The 18277-nt window shown below is 30.7% G+C and overlaps 4 protein-coding genes across 8 annotated transcripts; 3 read left to right on the plus strand and 1 right to left on the minus strand.

The window, feature by feature from the left end:
• Positions 1 to 213: 213 nt before the first annotated feature.
• LOC124956999 lies at positions 214 to 2193 on the plus strand. Of its 2 annotated transcripts, none has more exons than XM_047513554.1 (3): positions 214 to 459; positions 538 to 788; positions 871 to 2193. In XM_047513554.1, the coding sequence occupies exons 1-3, from the start codon at positions 424 to 426 to the stop codon at positions 1556 to 1558; spliced, it is 975 nt and encodes a 324-aa protein (XP_047369510.1). In that variant the 5' UTR covers positions 214 to 423; the 3' UTR covers positions 1559 to 2193. The 2 variants fall into 2 exon arrangements, with proteins under 2 accessions (XP_047369510.1, XP_047369511.1); XM_047513555.1 differs by having other exon boundaries at positions 556 to 788; positions 871 to 2189.
• On the minus strand, positions 1673 to 18115 carry LOC124956986 (RNA helicase aquarius). 2 transcript variants are annotated; one of them, XM_047513529.1, is made up of 15 exons: positions 17717 to 18115; positions 16932 to 17568; positions 16471 to 16649; positions 6284 to 6397; positions 6075 to 6178; positions 5868 to 5979; positions 5564 to 5777; positions 5446 to 5494; positions 5129 to 5364; positions 4624 to 5011; positions 4283 to 4531; positions 3839 to 4196; positions 3463 to 3728; positions 2238 to 3372; positions 1673 to 2128 (listed from the first exon to the last, which is right to left on the minus strand). In XM_047513529.1, the coding sequence occupies exons 1-15, from the start codon at positions 17798 to 17800 to the stop codon at positions 1859 to 1861; spliced, it is 4395 nt and encodes a 1464-aa protein (XP_047369485.1). In that variant the 5' UTR covers positions 17801 to 18115; the 3' UTR covers positions 1673 to 1858. The 2 variants fall into 2 exon arrangements, with proteins under 2 accessions (XP_047369485.1, XP_047369486.1); XM_047513530.1 differs by lacking the exon at positions 17717 to 18115 and having other exon boundaries at positions 16898 to 17039.
• On the plus strand, positions 8190 to 12715 carry LOC124956997 (G-protein coupled receptor Mth2-like). Of its 3 annotated transcripts, XM_047513551.1 has the most exons (8): positions 8190 to 8300; positions 8503 to 9078; positions 10225 to 10480; positions 10612 to 10907; positions 11017 to 11095; positions 11177 to 11337; positions 11472 to 11709; positions 12136 to 12715. In XM_047513551.1, exons 2-8 carry the CDS (start codon positions 9027 to 9029, stop codon positions 12332 to 12334), a joined length of 1281 nt encoding a protein of 426 aa, XP_047369507.1. In that variant the 5' UTR covers positions 8190 to 8300; positions 8503 to 9026; the 3' UTR covers positions 12335 to 12715. The 3 variants fall into 3 exon arrangements, with proteins under 3 accessions (XP_047369507.1, XP_047369506.1, XP_047369508.1); XM_047513550.1 differs by lacking the exon at positions 8503 to 9078 and having other exon boundaries at positions 8197 to 8300; XM_047513552.1 differs by lacking the exon at positions 8190 to 8300 and having other exon boundaries at positions 8346 to 9078.
• Positions 13998 to 16164, plus strand: LOC124956996 (probable G-protein coupled receptor Mth-like 5). Its single transcript, XM_047513549.1, has 2 exons — positions 13998 to 15303; positions 15380 to 16164. Exons 1-2 carry the CDS (start codon positions 14514 to 14516, stop codon positions 16030 to 16032), a joined length of 1443 nt encoding a protein of 480 aa, XP_047369505.1. The 5' UTR covers positions 13998 to 14513; the 3' UTR covers positions 16033 to 16164.
• Positions 18116 to 18277: the final 162 nt, after the last annotated feature.

An 18277-nucleotide genomic window follows, 5' to 3' on the forward strand; every position in this document is an offset into this window, starting at 1 on the left:
TCATGTTAGAATAATATATCCTTAAACGTATATTAATATTATTTTATAGTTTTATTAATTGTATTTAAAAGTTACATTTGAAAAATTTTTCAAATAACAATTAATTTGATCGCGCACATGGCAAGACGAGGATGTGCGCATGCGTCTAATACATTCACTTGTTTCACTTTCATAGTTAGTATCTGTATGAAACGTACATATATGCATATGCTTCATTAATATGTGTTTGTATGTTCATGTGCGCACACGTAGCGCGTAAAGCAACGACAAGTGACTAAAGAGAAGAAGACACTAAAATTGTAGTGTCGTCAAAGCTATCACGACAAATGTTTTAATTATTATTTTTTCATTTTGCTACATTTATTTTGTATATTAGGGAATAATTCCTAAGATTTTGTAGAAGGAAGAAATAATTAGAAAAAGATGTTTCGAGAGGGACAATACATAGAAGTGATAAAGGTATTTTGTCCTGCAACAGCTGTTGACAGCTGTCAAAATGATCACGTTGTTTTATATTCATCATTATAAAAGCAAAAGCTGTGGGTGTGTTTTCAGGCTTCAGACAATTGCGTGGCGACGGTTGTCGTTACTGTGCAAGAACAAATTATTGAAATAAAGAAGAAAAAGATATCTACCAACAAGTGGCTCGATCTCGAAGATTGGGCGGCGGTTTATAAAATATTGGAAAGAGTCATTTTACGTAACTGCAAAAATGATATTAGCGAGCAATGCCGTAGAAAATTCGAAGGGTGTCAATGGAAAAAATCTACAAGACAATTAGAGATAACGTAAGAAAAATATCAGTTTTATTCGAAAGTAATTCTCTGATATTTATCTTGTACGTGTTTAAATTAAAAAATTAAATTGCAGATGTACAATTGATTCCTTTGAATGGACCAAAGATACATCATTGTTAACGATTAGAGTAAATGTATCACCTGCAAGAAGAAAGTTAACAAAGAATGATATACATGAACAAAGTTCGGGTGATGAAAAGCCAACTTCTAAAGAATTAGTAGATAATTTAATAAAGAAGGAAATAGATCTAGAAAAACCTGATAATCATAGCAGTTTGCAAATAGAACAGTCAAATTATTCTCCTGATCAGGCATTAGAAGAGTATGTACCAGATTCACCTATAAAGAAAAATTCTCCTCCTTTAAAATATATACCAAGTAGAAAAAGTACACTGCAGAGTATGCAAATGACATCTAATGAATATACACCAGTGCAATCATGTAATGATGTTTTGGATAATGTTCCATATGTACCTAACTCCATTAAAAATTTCAATGCTTCTTACGAAGCTTATGAACCTCATAGTATTACTTCTATGGAATTAGTAGAAGAATATGTACCTAATTCTAAAGGTATAAAGCCTTCGGTTGAAGAATACGAGCCTAATTTTAGAGGAAAGTTAATGAAATTTGATGAAAGTTATGTACCATCCAGTGTACAAATTTCAAATGAGAATGTAAAAAGAGTACAAAAGATAGAAAAATTAAAGTCACGTAGAAAAGGAACACTTATAAATAAAAAGAAAACAGAACTCGTTTAGTACGAACAGAATGGATTGTATAAACTGATCATCGTGAAAATTACTTTTGATAAATGAATTACTTATAACATAAGTGGGTATGTGAGTGTGCGTATAAATATATATATATATATATATATATAAATAGTTTTATTATAATATTAATAAAAAAATAATGATACTGTATCGCTTTAATAAAATGTATATTCTTAGAATTGATATTATCAATCGATTCTCGATGATTTTTTAAATCGTTTTCGGTTAAGTCTACAATCGAGAACTTAAAAAATATTTAATAATAGAATCAACTTGATTACACGTTTATTCATTATTATCTTCTGTCTCAGAAGTTGGTTCGTCGATCAAGTTTTGTATCGGCTCGCATTTATTTTCGTTTATTTCATTTATAATTTCTTGTGTTTCTTGCTGTTGCTGTTCTTGTTCTTGTTCTTGTTCTTGTTCTTGTTCTTGTTCTTCTTCTTCTTCTTCATCATCCGTGTCATCATCAGCACCAGGATGAGCAGGAACTTTATGTACTGGGCTACCAGTTGTTTGCATACTACCTGGTTTTTGCCACATTTTTTGTGATTCCTTATATTGAGAAAGAAATAAAATTTGATTATATAAATGTAATTGTACATTCATTATAAATTATTTAGAAGAAAAAAAAAAGAAATTTATATATGGAATGAAACCTTACTTTTATACCGCTCACTTTTTCCATATAATAATCGTAAACGAATTTAGCCATATGTGGCATGTCTTCTATTTCCATTGGAGATGCCGATGGAATAGCATCATTTAATCTATCAGTAGGATAAGTTTCTTGTGGTAAAAGTTGAAGCTTTAATGGTCGCTGCATCAGTTGATTGAATGCAGGCGTAAGCTCGAAACAATTTTTAAAAAGGGATACTCTGGCAAAGACGTATAGACCTAGTCGTGCTCTTGACATTGCTACCACAAGACGTCTAGCATCCCTTAAATGACCTACTGCTCGTGTTTTTACGAGAGATAATATTATATAATCATTTTGCTGCCCCTGATATTTATCAACGGTTGTTACTTTGTTTGGCCGACCTATTAATGGATTATTTGCACATCTTATATTTATTACATCTCTTATAAGGTGTTTTTGACCGTTATATGTAGTTAATATACTAATTTTATCCGCTGGATAACCCAAAAGACGCATGTACATAAACACAGCAACACAATATTCTGCTTCAGCGAGATTTTGATAAAAATATGCACTAGGCTCACTTTCTCCAATACCATTGAAATCTTCGACATTAACCAATTGAAAATCGTAAAGGAAACCTGCATTTGCCACTAAATATTCAGCACTACGTTCTACGTGTAATAAATTACCAAGCTTTTTGTATCGCCAATTATATAAATTACATATACTTGGCCTAGCACGTCCTTGGCCATCTAAATCAACCGTTGGAACACCTAATCTTACGAATCGTGCAAAAAGAGACTGTTCCATATTCGAATATTTTTGGAATGCCATATTTTTAATAACAGGTGGTAACTGATGATGATCGCCAATCATTATCCAACGTTTTAAACGATTATAACCATCTTGAGGATTTTGAAGTAATAACGGAATGAAAGTTTCAATTTCTAAAATTTGTGCAGACTCTTCCATTAGGATGTTGTCATATTTGAAACCCATATCCACAAGTTCACGCCTTTTTAAAGCTGCGTGAGTACATGTCATAGCTATAACCTTTGCTTCCTTCACTAGTAAATATTTAGATCTATCAAGTCCGGATCTGAGCAATTCGAATGCTCTAAATTCTTCTAATTGTGCGAATATTCTTTCAATATATCTATAAACATAATGTACTTAGATTATATATATATATATAGAATGTAATTATTAGATATTACAAAGAGATGGAAACGACATATGTATGTACCGGAAACAACTACGAGCAATCTCTATGTCTTCCTCAAACGTCTTATGTTTAAATAATGGTTGTGGTGCATTATCGAAAAATTTATGGAATGGAAATTCTTCATCCACGATAAAAGCCGTCGACGACGAGGTTGATGATGCGTCTGATCCCTGTTTTTGTTTAATCCTAGTCTCAAAACGTTCCCAACGTGTTTGTATTTGATACATAAAGAAATGTCCTGCTGTCTCGCAAGTATATGCTACATCGCCCTTCACATTCAACGATTCCTTTTAACAAATATTAGTAAAATAATGTCAAAGTTCTTCGTCAAATTATAATTTATATAATAATAATAAATTTAATAAATTAATATAATATGATAAGATTGATATATTACCTGTAGTCTTTGTACTTCCATAAGTAGATCTAAACGTTTAGCTAGCACATAGTTTACTCTACCATATCTACTGAAATCTTTTTCAGTTTCTAATGCCTCTTCTCCATGACCAAGACGTAACAAATGACGTTCATCGATATCAAGTGCCATAATTTTTTCAAACAATTGATTTAGTGCTTGATTCGAATGCGTTACAATGAGTGTTCTTTGATAAGGAAAATTATGATAAAGATTAGATATAATTTGAACCGCTACATCAGTTTTACCAGTACCAGGTGGACCTACTACAAGCGTTAAACCTGGTTGCATTCCAGCTCTGATGGCTTCCACTTGTGTTGGTGTAAAAGGGATTTGATTTCTGCAATAAATATCAAATATATACATAAAATAACGTAATTTAAAGAATAACAATATCATGGACAAATAATTTTTTTTTATACGAACTTCTTAGGTTCATTAGCTTTGTATGGGCCTCGGCTAGGAGGTACGTGAGGTTCAACTATAATAATTTTGTCAACATGTTCATTATTTTGTTTAGCGATAACATCTTCGAACGTCAATCGGAAAGGTCTAACGAGTTTTTCTTGTTCATCGCATTTCACTCTAATCTCATAATGTGGAAAGCTAGACCGTAAATGTTTTATATCGAGAAACGTATCGTTGAAGTCCATCGTTGCTATTTCATTCGGCATTCTGTTAATAATCATAATGATTAATAAATATTGTTCACACTATCTCTTGATAATGGAATGTTAATAAAATTCCATTTGTCAAAGATCATATACCTAGAATAACGAGCAGCACCAGGATCACCATAACCAAGTATAATATCATGAAGCCAATCCGGAACAACACATTCCGTGTTCATGAGTTCTCGTATAGTCTCTAAAACAGCTTTAAAGTTATTTTCTTTAGGCTTTCGTCTCATTATTACGTTAAATCCTTCGTAAACATCTTCACCACCGTGACTAGCATTATCCATATCAATTCGATATTGATTAGAGTCTAACCATACTCTGTAAGTTCTCGTATCTCCTGGTAAAATAGGTCTTGGTTCGGGACCATCTTCAATAACTCTTCCATTGGAATCTAACATACCTTCCACTTCACATCCACGTACTGTCGCTAAACCAACTTGTGGTATAAAAGGAAGCTTATGACTGTATTTTGTACCTATTAGGATAACAAAAATCTGTTGAAATCTTTCTCTCTCTCTCTCTCTTTCTTTAGATATAAATGTTAATTTTATAATCTCAAAGTTACGAATAATTATAATAACGTTAATGTTACCGATCGGATTTTGTGGTTTCACTGTAATAAGAAAACAAACATCGTGCTTCCGAAGATTTTCCCATTCTGATTTGATCTCCTTTCGAACACTCAAATTAATCGTGACATCGGCACGTACTCGAGATGGTCTCTTTTCACCGATATTAGGTTTTGCTACTTCAACGACTGCAAATTGTGTAATCGGTTGTGCCATTCTGGCCCAACCACCAAAATATACACCACCGTCCTCAGCTTGCCTAAAAAAAAAAGTAACATTATTCCAGTGTATAAGAATTGTAATATGATTTGGCTTATCGTAATTTATATGAATCACATACCATGGACTCAATCTACTCACAGCGTCTTCGATATCTTGGCGTATTTCATCTGTAAATGATAATGAAATCAATGTAAACATATAGACATTTCGAAAATATAGACATTGAACATACATACATGTGGATTCCAAACGAAAAAGATTAAAGTTTCTTAAGAGATAATCGTGGAGAGTTAAAAATTGTAAGTTTAATTTCGGCAAAGCCAAACAGCCTTCGCCTGAAAAATATTCGGTTGGAACGATACTTTCATTCCAAATGATATCCTCGGTTGGATAAAGTGGCATTTCATTTAATTCTTCGAGCTGTGATGCTCTACGTTCGTGTCGCGATATCTGAAATAGAGAAGGAAAAAAATTTTTGTAAAAAAGAAAAGAATAGAATTTCGCTTTTGAAAATACGAGTAAAGATTGCTTTTAAATTACCAATAGTTCTCGAAGAAAATCTATGTCCAAGCGATACCAATTTTCATTTTTCTCCCTTTCCTTCGGTGGTACCAAATTCAAATAACTTGCAATAGATTTTAATTCTTCTTGACTAAAAAGTAAAATCAACAAATGTGTAGATACATATAAATATATTTTCATTCTGTCAATAGAATAAATTTATATTTAATGATAATATATATTCACCTGAGAGATCCAAAATGTTTATTAAGCGCATCTCTGGTATCTACGCTTGCTACGTTTGCCAAGGCAAAATTTCGTAGATCACGAAATTTAGCGAAGACCGCTTTCTGTATTTGGAAAAAAAAAATACATATACAGATTTTACAATTCATATACATTTATTATACATAGAAATGATCGATACGTCATATGCGTACATATATCATCTATACCTGAAGGGATGTAATTTTGGCATAATGTAATTGAGTCATATCGTGATCGGTCAAAGGATCTCCCGTTTCTTCGCTAATTTCAAATCTGGCATAAAACTTTAGCATTTCCAGGAGCTGAAATTATCGATTGTAATATAATTATTCTTTTTTTTTTAGCGTATTAAAATATTTCATAATATATAGATATACAACAAATACACACACACACATACATGCATCGTTACAAAGTTCATCAAGCTCTAATAATAGATAATCAAATATAAATACATATAATATATATTCTCTAATCGGTTATACGAATAATAATTAATTTTTTACTACTTTAAAAAAATATTTTGATTTTATTATTATGAGCGTTATTATTATTATGAGCGTTATTATTATTATGAATGATGACAGTATAGGAACAGATATTATCTCTTTTTCATCTCAACTCGATCTTCATCTCCCCCCCCCCTCTCTCTCCTCTCTTTCTCTTTTCTCTTTTCTCTTCCTCTCTCATTCCAATTGACATGCGCTACCTTGTTTCATATTTACTTCTTACATATATGCTTCTTTCTAATTTACTTTTTTTCCCATAAATCTTTTTACGTAATTTTTGAATAATTATGTTTACATTATGGTAAATTCCCATTTCATTTCAATACTAATAAAAAATACATGAGTAATATGCAAATCACAAACATTTCTTTGAGATGAATCTTTCTTTTCTTTTTTTTTTTTTTCGATTTCGAAAGATTCGACATTTTTTTCATCGATTCACGAGGACGTAGAATGTTTACGTATAAGTCGACATAAAAAAGAATAAAAATAAAAATAAAAAAAAAAGAGAAAAAAAAATAATAAAAAAAGAAAAAAAAAAAGATACGCATATAGTGACGATTATAATTAATCACTTTTATTCACACGTCAATGTAATTGGCATTCTTCGTTCGAGTCCTTCGACACACTTCTCAACTACACAATTACAAATTGTTATTATGATAAAGTAATGGAATTTTTTTACCTTACAATACCCACTTCTGTATATTGTAGATTAAACATTTTTTCATTCTTATTCCATTCATATTATCGATTATAACTATCTTGTTGTATTTATCGTATGATTATTTGCGATTCGATTTTATACATACCATATGTATATATATATATATATATATATATATATATATATATATATATATATATATATCTTAATAATTTATAATACAAGCAAATGAGTGTTTATAAGAGAATTTACAATTGACATTGGTACGCATTATCATGACACGTGTAGTTAATTTAATGTTTCACACGTGTATATAATACTTGTATAGTATATAAGCACGGTTTATCGACGCATATTAAGTGCTAAAATTAGACTATCAATATAATGATAGTAAATTCAAAGTAATATGATATCCATCGATGACTAATATTATTATATTTGATTATTAATAATATATCAATCCATAGAACAAAGAGATTTATATCGTATCATTTATTACTAATTATTAATACTCTCAAATCTCTATTTTTAACAGGTTTTTTTTTTCTGATAAAGATCTTCTAGCCGCGGGTGTATAGTAATCTTAATAAAAAGTAATATACCGTTTCTTTAAAGTTTTTTAATACATTTATATTAATTCTTATTAAGCGCCCTATTATATATAAAAAATTAATTATAACTAATATATTGAAATATATATATATAATTACAAGAGGAATAAATAATTAATTTTCATAATGAATAAATAAATAAAAAAGATAATACAGTATATCAATTTTAATCGAATAAGAATACGAGCCACTCCAATTGATTATCTTCTTTTTTCTCTCTTCTTTCTTTTTATCCGTCTTTCTTGATCAAAAAGGAAAAAATGTAACTTGTCGTCGAAAGGCAGATATTTTCTATCTATAGGCGTTCGCGAGGAACGGTTGATGGCTCAGACAATCGTTCTTCAGTATTGTGCGTATCGTGTGTGCGTTAACATTCCTCCGAGAGCGAGAGTTCTCCTCTTCTTGATTTTTATAACACGTACGAGTCAAAAAATACTTTGAACATTATTCGAAATTAAATACACGAAGTTTAAAATTTTAACTTATTTAGAAAATATTTTTAATTGAATCTCTCGAGAATTATAATTGAAATTATTTTTTTTATAGTTTTCAAGTATACATTAACAAAAAAATATAAGAAAATAGTTCGCGCGTTAACGTTTCACTTTCCTTTCTTGTAGTCTCAGTGTTATAGTCGTCGAGACAGAAGTGCAAGAATAGCCCAGGGTAGCTTTGTCATTCTCTTTTTTCTTTCTCTTTCTCTCTTTCTCTCTTTGTCCAAGTTTGATATTTTCGAGAGTGAGAACTTGTTCCAGCAGCCCGAGATACTCCAAAAGTCTTATAATATTTTATTTGATAATATTTAGTGAGAATAGGAATGTTAATGTTGACGAATTACTCTTTTGCACTCCTTTTATAATTGACTTCATCACGCATAAATCTATTTATGATGCCCTTTGATAACGGTGTGCCACATAACAGATAAAACGTACGATTGGATGATCAAAAGTTCATCATATTTAGATTTTTTCTATTTTTTTTATTTTTTCTATTTTTTTTTGTTTTTTTTTTTATCTTTTTTATTTTTTTCTGTTTTTTTCTTTTATGAAATATTTTCGATTATCTGATGAGAGAGAGAGAGAGAGAGAGAGAGAGGGAGATAAAGAGAGAGAAACGACATGCGGTAATGAAAAGTGAAAAATAAATGCCGTCAAATATGAATTATAAACGAAAACCTTGTTTATTGTCGATGAAAGGTAAGATCTCATCATTTTTTTTATTTCATTTTTTAAGACAATTAATATAAATATATTACATATGAAAATGAATTCCTTTAAGGATACAAAACATACATATACCCACACATATACGCATGCACATATTAACGCATTTGTGACGTGCGTCATTTTGTATTTACGTATATTCATCCAAGTTTATAAAAGCATAAATTCGTTCTTCTTAAATATACACATACATTTAATATTTATATTTAATTTATATACATATATATATGAATGTGTGGATACATAAAATCTTAAGCGATTAAAGATTTTCGTAAAAATATCAAGTAATACATCACGTTAAATAATAAATTTAGATATTGTACGTAACAAACATTGATATCAGCGTATATTGAAAAAAGATTACTATTTCTATCCAGAAATTTTGATTTTCTGTATGATCAAAGTGATAAAAGAAATCAATGATTGTATTAACGTCATACGAGATTTGAAATCAAATAAAATCGTACCGATCTCTCTCGATGAAGTCGAATAATTATTATATTTTTAAAAATATATTACAAATATTTACTCTTTCGTTTGATATGATTCATCTCTCTCTCTCTCTCTCTCTCTCTCTCTCTCTCTCTCTCTCTCTCTCTCCCTCTCTCTCTCTCTCTCTCTCTCTCTCTCCCTCTCTCTCTCTCTCTCTCTCTCTCTCTCTCTCTCTCTCTCTCTCTCTCTCTCTCTCTCTATCTATCTCTCTTTTGTCTCACGTCTATTAATATTACGAATGCAAGTTAATTTACGAAATACAAACGTAGATAGCGTAAAACGATATTATCGTTCTTATCCAAGTTAAATCTACAGATAGTCTCTATATTTTCCGGTATTAGAAATAGCAATTATCGTGAATCATGCACGTTCAATTACCAAAATATGCATTAATATATTGTAAAAACGAATTGTATGATATAAGAACTATTTAAAACGCGTGTTACCCGTGTCTTTCCACTCCGCTTTCATTTCAATCGCTCCTCTATCATTATTTCTCTTTTTACCGCTTAATTGTTTTCAATTTATTTCAGTTGTGTTAATAAAATTGAAGATAACGAAGAGTATCGTAACGCATTGCCCTATTAATTTCTCATATGAACTCATTTCGCTTAACGCTTTTCACAGTACCTGTTTGGATATTATGCCTTCATTGGCTGATATGGACCAGCTTATTAAGCGAAGCCATCGACATAAATTGCTGTCAAAATGATACGACGTGGGTAGCCGGAAGGAATTGCAGTGACGGCAGTAACATTCGTATCAAATGTACACTAGGCTTTTATAAAATAAATGGCGAACTCGAAGAATTTAATATTACTGAAACGAAGAATGGAGCTATACTGACAGAAACCGAAAGTCTCATTTCAATATCACAGGATCAGTAAATGTTCTATTAATTTTTTCCATTACAATCCGTTCAATTTTTTTCACTTTGTTTGTTTTTTTTTCTTCCTTCTTTTTCTTCTTCTTTTAATATTTCATTCAGACTCATAAAGTATTTAATTATCATAGCTTTTGTGTGATACATACGAAAAATGTCAAACCTTCTGTACTCGTATGCTTCGATGAAACGTATATGGACGAGCCACCACTATGGAAAAGCATACTTTTCTTTATTCTCAGCATGATATCGGCGATATTTTTGATTGCCACTTTGATGATTTATTTAATCCTTCCCGAACTTCGGGAAATACAAGACAAAGCAATGATGGGTGCTGTATTTTCTTTGGCAGTCAGTTATATTATTCTTTGCGTACAACACATTAAGGAATATGAAAGTGAAGAAATAACGATGTGTGTTGCATTAGGTATGTGTATACACATATATATATATATATGTATAATGATTTAGAATATTAGTAAAAATTTAGAATTAGAATTTAGAATTAATGAAACATTCATATTTTTTCACATTAGCATTCTTTCTCTACTATGCCTTCATGACCGCCTTCTTTTGGTTGAACATCGTGGCTTTTAATATTTGGCGAACTGTTTGGTGAGTAAAAAATATTTCATACATTGTTCATAAAGAATCAGTTTTACCGAACTAATTTAATAAAAACGATTATATTCTCAGGTTTAAAAATTTCCTAATTAAAGATAGAGTACTTTTTTTTATATATTGTGTTTATGGATGGTTCGTACCGATCTGTTTTCTAATATCAGCATTGATCGCTCATCATATTCAAGGGTCTCATTTGAAACCTCATTTTGGCGAATACAGATGTTGGTTTAATGGTAATTTATATTACTTAATGTTTTCATTTAATTTCATATTAATTACGTCTCCATTTCTTTTCCCCCTCCCCCCTTATATATATATATATGTATACATGTTTGATTTGAAGTAATCTTTCTTTCGAATTCTTTAGGTACATCCGAAGTATGGGTGTTTTTTTATGGTCCAATTGCCTTTTTATTGACACTAAATGTTATCTATTTGGGTCTAACAAGTTGGAGATTATGGCATGAATACCGGGAGTATATTGGAAACAACCTACGAGCATTACGATTTAAATGTTTGCTTTATATAAAGCTTATGCTTGTTATGGGCATAACATGGATCTTTGAAATATTATCATTCGCTGCTGGGACAACTCAGTGGTATTGGTATGTATATTATCGAATCAATTAAGTTTTTTTATTCCTTTATACATATTATTTTTCCTTTTACATCCTTTATACATACATACATACATACATACAGACACACACATCATACATGCATGCATACACACACACACACACCAGCAGCAGCACACAATCACGAACAAGCAATTATTAAATATGTCTTTGGCATATACGATCTTCCGTTTTCCTTTGCATTAATAGCGAACACGGTATATCATACATCTTTTTTTTGTTCTTTTTCTTTCATCATATATTTTTTTGGTTTTGTTCTTTTTCTTTCTTCTTCTTCTTCTTTTTTTTTCTATCCATTAAGCGAATGTATGCTATTCTCTCAAAAGTGCCTCGTATATTCTCATTCTATTTTGGGCTTTTATTTCATGCTCATTCTCCCATTTTATATATTAGGATACCAACGGACATCCTCAATACGTTGCAAGGTTTTATAATATTTCTTCTTTTGGTTGTAACACGAAAAAGGGTGAGAAAGCTTTTAGCGAAAAAGAAACCTTGCGGTATAATCTTCCCTAAATCATGGACAGCTTACGAAGACGAGGAATGTGAGATAGTATTACCAGAAGAATTGGAATTGTCTCAACAAGATTAAGAATATTTAATTTATCTATGACATTATTAGAATTTAGTCGTTCAAAAGACAAAGAAGAAGATAGTATATCGATTTACGATCTCATTCTATTTTAACTATAAACAAAGTTTACAATCGCATTAATTGGAAATAATTATCAATATCGTAAGGACATAGAGAAGAAATAATATCTAAATTTTCATAATACAAATAAAACTAATCCATATATATCTCCTTAGAATGTATTCATGCATATACTTTATATAGTTTAATATAATTTTCTCTGCTTTTGTGAGCGAAGAGATTATTATTGTACAGGAATCTCTGTAAATATTAAGAAATTGTGGAAAATCGAAAAAAAAAAAGGAAAAAGAAAAGGAAAATAAAATATAAGTACACGTATTATTTATTATACCTCTCTATTTGTCCTGTATTGATACCTTTTATTTGAAAAATTGTCAATATATGTTAGTGACAAAGAACCAAAACGATAATGGAAAACATTCTTTAAATCTCTTTAAAGTAAAAAAAACAAAGCATCGACTTATCGAATTTTTTTCTTTCTTTCACACGATATACAAATTGGACTTTGCACGTGCAACAACATTGGACAGAGACTCTGACACAATCGAACGACTCATCGTCAACGCGATGAGAATATTTTTAATTTGGAAAAAAAAAAAAACAAAAAAAAGAAAGAAAGAAAAGAAAAGAAAGAAAAGAAAAAAAAGAAAAGAAAAAAAAAAAGAAAAAAATATATATATATATCTTATAAATTGAAACGTAATACGTATGTATAAATAAATAAATCTGACGAATCAAAAAATGATATAATATAGAGATTTTTTTTTGCGTTGTTGACGCATATGCTATTACATATATTGATTATAAAACGTTCGGTTCGACTCTAGCATTGCTGTAGTCGCATAAGTATCATTTACGATACGTTACAAAAAGGAAGCGTTTGTACTACCTATTAACAAAGAGGTATGCGAGGGCGGCAGTGAAGTTACCCGTCGCATCAATGTAGAAGACTCACTCTGTTAATATGATAAAGAACGATCTAATCTAATCACAGAAGATGCTTTATTCGTTTTTAAGCATCGTTCACGTAATGCAAATACTATTTGTTTTTTCTTCTAACTTATCGGTAAAAGACATTTTCAAAAAACATTTCTTTTGTCATATTTATTCGTATGTTTTTACAAACGATTATCATTTACTTATTTCATTTATATAAAATATCTGGAAAAATACAATCATGACAAACGAATGAATTAACGTGTAAGGAAATAACGTCATACATAGATATGTAGAAAAATCAGAAAATAGATGCAATTAATAAATAAAACATTTTCTAATTCTTTGAAGCCTTCGTTCATTCGGCGAATTTGTATTTGACTTTAAATGGAATTTCTTTATTAAGATGCGTTCAGTGTGAACTGACCTTAAATTTTTGCAATAGTGTGCAGACTCCTTAATGCGACACAGGCGCGCGCGCGCGCGCGCATACATACCACACGTACAGAAGCATATACAGAGGGTTCCCGAAAGGGGCCGAGGGGAGAGAGAGAGAGAGAGAGAGAGAGAGAGAGAGAGAGAGAGAGAGAGAGAGAGAGAGAGGAAGAGAGAGAGAGAGAGAATAAATTAACGCATAGAGGGGGAAGTAGGATAGCGTATAAGAGAAATAAAGTAAGGAAGAGCACAAGGAGAAACGAGAATGGATAAAGAGATAAAGAGGAGGAGAAGTAGAAGAAGGAGAAAACGACGACGAGTATGGATGGGCAGGGGTAGGTTTCTTTGCAGGCAGTACTAGCGACAGACAGGTATGGCAAAGCGAAGATGATTCCAATGTATTGCCTTATTCGCGCTTACGTGTGTACAAACCTTAAACGTCCTGTAAAAGAGAGTGGAAATCAATATTTCATCAATTTACATATATACTTCCGTGGAACATCTTCGAGAAACTTATTGCACGTTGAAAATGTTGAATTAATGGAGGGACAAGAAAGGAATCGAAGGTGATGATAATAAAGGAAGAAAGAAAAAAAGGAATAGAAAAAGTGAGAAAGATAGAGAAAAAGTGTGCACGCCTTCGCTTGTGTGTGTAAGAGACAAGAGAGAGAGAGAGAGAGAGAGAGAGAGAGAGAGAGAGAGAGAAAGAGAGAGAGAGAGAGAAGGGGGACAATACGGGAGTGACATGTATCTTGCAACGGCGTTTCTTCTCATATTATTCCTAGCGAGTCATTCAAGATTCGCCGGTGGAAATACAAATGCCAAAATAAATGCAGTAAAGATTGCAAAGTGTTGCGAACTCAGTGAACTTCTTTTGGACGACACGTGCACACCATTATCAGTAACAAACGAAACGAAACCATGGCAACCGGAATATACAGAAGACAAGGATTCAGATTTTTCGTTACGAAATCAAGTCACTCCAGATTATCATTTTGGATTACCTAAATGTCATAGTAATGAACATCAATGGCATGTATATTATTATCCTTCCGGGCCAGACAGATTGGCTATTGTATTGCCCTTTGGCAAACTTAGACATTATATCGATGATCTCAAGAAAGAAACAATCAGAAATGGAGAAGAGGTCATAGAACCGTTCAGATTTGATGACGGAGAAGAAGAAACCAAATCCATTCACTATGATTATTCTTTTGGGAAATATTGTGCCGACAAAGCTGTCCTAAGTAGAGATCATTTGGTTGCTACCTATGCTATGATATGTGTGCCTGAGGTACCTGTTCAATGGACAGATGCCAATTACTTAATGAAACATGCTATTGATCCTGCCTTTCGTGCCATATCCATAGCAGCATATCTTGTTGTCGCAGTAATTTATTTTGTTCTACCGCAATTGCGAGATCTTGTAGGTAATATGATAACTAGTATGACATTGTGCCTTATAACAAATCAATGTGCTTCGACAGTAAGAATATTCACTGAACTTGGTAGTCATGTTAGTTTTATGATAGCTGGTGAGTTTAAAATCAACTAAATGTAGAATTTCAATAAAATCCAATTTCTACTTAATTTTCTTTGATTTTTTTTCAGATACAGTCGCATATGTGTCTTTATTAGCAGCTTTCTTTTGGCTCAATGCTTTGGGCTATTACGTTTGGAATACATTTAGATCTCGCAATGTATTTTTGCGTATAACTGATGGAAGAAAATATTGTTATTATTCCACATATGTTTGGATATCAACTATTGCTATTGCTGGAACTGCGATTTTTGCACATTTTGCATTAGAAACTGACAAACCATCTATAGGTGGTACAGTATACCCCGCTCAAGAAACTGTTGGTTGGCTAGCTCTTTCAGTATTATTTATGTCTATTATTCTTACAATAATAGTTGATTTTTCCTTTGTTTTAACAACAGCAAACAGAATTAAAAGAATGAGTACATATGGCAGAATTCATCATAAAATGAAATATAGCTTCAGAATGTTTGTTTTTCTATTCGCAATAATGAGCATTAGTTGGATATCTTTATTACTATCAGGGTTAAAATATGACGCTTTAGCATATTGCCACATTGTTGTTAATTTGTTACAAGCAATTTTTGTACTTTATATATGCGTATTTGGTCAAAAAAGAGTCACATTTTTACTTGGGAAAACATGCAATTGTTGTAATAATGGAGATAATATTGAAGGCCTTGATTGGGGAGAAGAGATGACAGCAATAAATGCAGGTTATTAAAGTGCACTTATGTTATATCTTATAAATAACTCTGACTGAATGTCTAAATAAGACATATCTAATATTTAATATCAATTAAACTTAAATAGTATTATGATATTTGATATTTTGTAAATTATATATGCCTTAAATCAAATAGATTTGTATATATAATCAAAATCTGTTAATTAATAATATAATACAATTTTATAAATATATATTACCTAGTAAAGTATTAATACCTATATTCGGTATATAGTCAAAGTTAACTATGAAATAGTTAATCTTCTAATAGTTAATCTCTGTTTTCAAAATATTTATGTAATATTTGTTTGTATAATATGGCAATTTTTGTATAAAAAAAGAATCATTTTATATAAATATTCATGCATATTCATAATTAAATATACTATCTTACATAATCTAATTATATCCTGATATTATATTTCTAAAACTTACCTGACCAAATAATCCACCTTCTAGCCGATGTAACAAATTAGATAGTTGACAGCGTACTACCAAATGGCAATCATCCATCACAGTATTAAAGAAGCGTCTGGTTGGTAGAAGAGCCTCTAGATCAATGATCAGTTCCAAGAATCTTTCACAATAACGTATTTTGTCAGGGAAAACAGGTTCTGTAATAATGTATTTAATGTTATATTGTTCCTAAATATATATTAATATATATATATATATATATATATATCAAAATATAAGAAAAGATAGCAACACGAGTTCCTAAAGGCAAAAATGGTATATGTATGCCTCTATATACAATTGACATAAGGACAAATTTCTTTATATACAACATGTAATTGTTAATGTATTAAAATATTATTTGATCATCAATATTTTTGTCCTACAACAAGAGGTCATTGCTTACCTTTTTTCCTGTCAGGAACTCGTGCATCAATTACCTTCAAGTGGAATTGTTTCTAATATGGTCATAAATTTGATCATTAGTCTATGCAAAAATTTACGTTCCCATTCTAGTTTTTCTTTCAATTCAGGATTATCTTTTTTTCTTATAACCTTCCAGTATTTTCTCCATTTTGGATATTTTTTAAATTCTAATTCTCTACGTCCCTCTTGTAATGAAATCCACATAGACAACGATACCAATCTCTTTACTTCCTCTCTAACTAATGGTACTTCCATAGAATTAAAGCAATGATTCAAAAAGACAATAAGAGCAGTTTGTTCCTTAAGATCAAAATCCATTATACTCTCTTCTAAGCATGCTTCAAGAACTTTTTGAAAAAATCCTGCGAATTGAGTAGGATTCTTCTCGAATGCCTCCCAAACTTGTACGCGCTCTCGAAATTTCTCATTGACCATAACAACGATAGACATAGTATGAGCACGTGTAGCAGTTTCTACATGATAATTTGGCCAAAGAAAATTTTCCAAATATTGACTGAATTCTAGCATCATAATGCGCCGAATTGAAAACTTCGAAGCACATATTTCTTGAATATAAATGTCATCTACTATTTGAGAATTAAATGAAAGATGTATATCTGTAGTATGCGGTGCCCAATACTTGTTGGCCAACTGTGAAATAAATCAAAAATTGTATCGTTTCAGATTGTATTATATATAATTAATTATGTTATAAAAAAACGAGTATTATTTATTTAAACAAACGCAATCTTAAAAACGAAACTCTGAAACAATAAAATAAAATGATTAAATGAAATACCTGAGTTATTTTATCTGCATTAATCTGCTCAACCGTTGGTGCAGGATTATTACTTTTGATGGGAGGACCATTTTGATTTTCCATTTTTGATCATTAATATTTTTGTTTCCTATACTTTTTTACAACATAACACAAAGTACCATCCAGTATATAAACTCAGTAGCACGAACGTTACTGCACTTAACACAAACACTACACGTTTTAATTGGTTATATGCATATACCACACAATCATGTAATTCAAAATAACATTTCCAATGTTATACCAATTATATTTTTTAAATTTATTAACATTTTTGTTATCTTTTTTCAAGATATTAATATATAATTAAATTAATAACCACATATATCATTTTTAAAATTACATCAAACTACTTATCCACGAAACTTGCTGATACTTGATAAGCATGGTAATAGATGGAATAAATTTAATATTACGTCGTTGATGTTGTTGTCAGTACCTTTAATTGGTTAAAATAATTTTCATGCATTGTCATTGGTACAATGATTTTTGATGTTTAAATTCAACATTGATTATAAACTTCAATCGTTTATTTTTAAT

This window comes from Vespa velutina, chromosome 24 (assembly GCF_912470025.1).
Source record: "Vespa velutina chromosome 24, iVesVel2.1, whole genome shotgun sequence".
NCBI classification, from domain to species: domain Eukaryota; kingdom Metazoa; phylum Arthropoda; class Insecta; order Hymenoptera; family Vespidae; genus Vespa; species Vespa velutina.

What these genes read in the sequence shown, in the direction of transcription:
- LOC124956999 (XM_047513554.1), top strand. Translation starts at nt 424, where the DNA reads ATGTTTCGAGAGGGACAATACATAGAAGTGATAAAG. An exon ending in AATACATAGAAGTGATAAAG is followed by an intron (nt 460 to 537) that starts GTATTTTGTCCT and finishes TAAAAGCAAAAG; the next exon opens with CTGTGGGTGTGTTTTCAGGC. An exon ending in ACAAGACAATTAGAGATAAC is followed by an intron (nt 789 to 870) that starts GTAAGAAAAATA and finishes ATTAAATTGCAG; the next exon opens with ATGTACAATTGATTCCTTTG.
- LOC124956997 (XM_047513550.1), top strand. Translation starts at nt 8,204, where the DNA reads ATGGCTCAGACAATCGTTCTTCAGTATTGTGCGTATCGTGTGTGCGTT. An exon ending in ATACAGATGTTGGTTTAATG is followed by an intron (nt 11,338 to 11,471) that starts GTAATTTATATT and finishes CGAATTCTTTAG; the next exon opens with GTACATCCGAAGTATGGGTG. An exon ending in GGGACAACTCAGTGGTATTG is followed by an intron (nt 11,710 to 12,135) that starts GTATGTATATTA and finishes TTTATATATTAG; the next exon opens with GATACCAACGGACATCCTCA.
- LOC124956996 (XM_047513549.1), top strand. Translation starts at nt 14,514, where the DNA reads ATGTATCTTGCAACGGCGTTTCTTCTCATATTATTCCTAGCGAGTCAT. An exon ending in TGTTAGTTTTATGATAGCTG is followed by an intron (nt 15,304 to 15,379) that starts GTGAGTTTAAAA and finishes ATTTTTTTTCAG; the next exon opens with ATACAGTCGCATATGTGTCT.
- LOC124956986 (XM_047513529.1), bottom strand. Translation starts at nt 17,800, where the DNA reads ATGGAAAATCAAAATGGTCCTCCCATCAAAAGTAATAATCCTGCACCA. An exon ending in CCAAAATTACATCCCTTCAG is followed by an intron (nt 6,179 to 6,283) that starts GTATAGATGATA and finishes TTCCAAATACAG; the next exon opens with AAAGCGGTCTTCGCTAAATT. An exon ending in AAAAAGTGAGCGGTATAAAA is followed by an intron (nt 2,129 to 2,237) that starts GTAAGGTTTCAT and finishes TCTCAATATAAG; the next exon opens with GAATCACAAAAAATGTGGCA.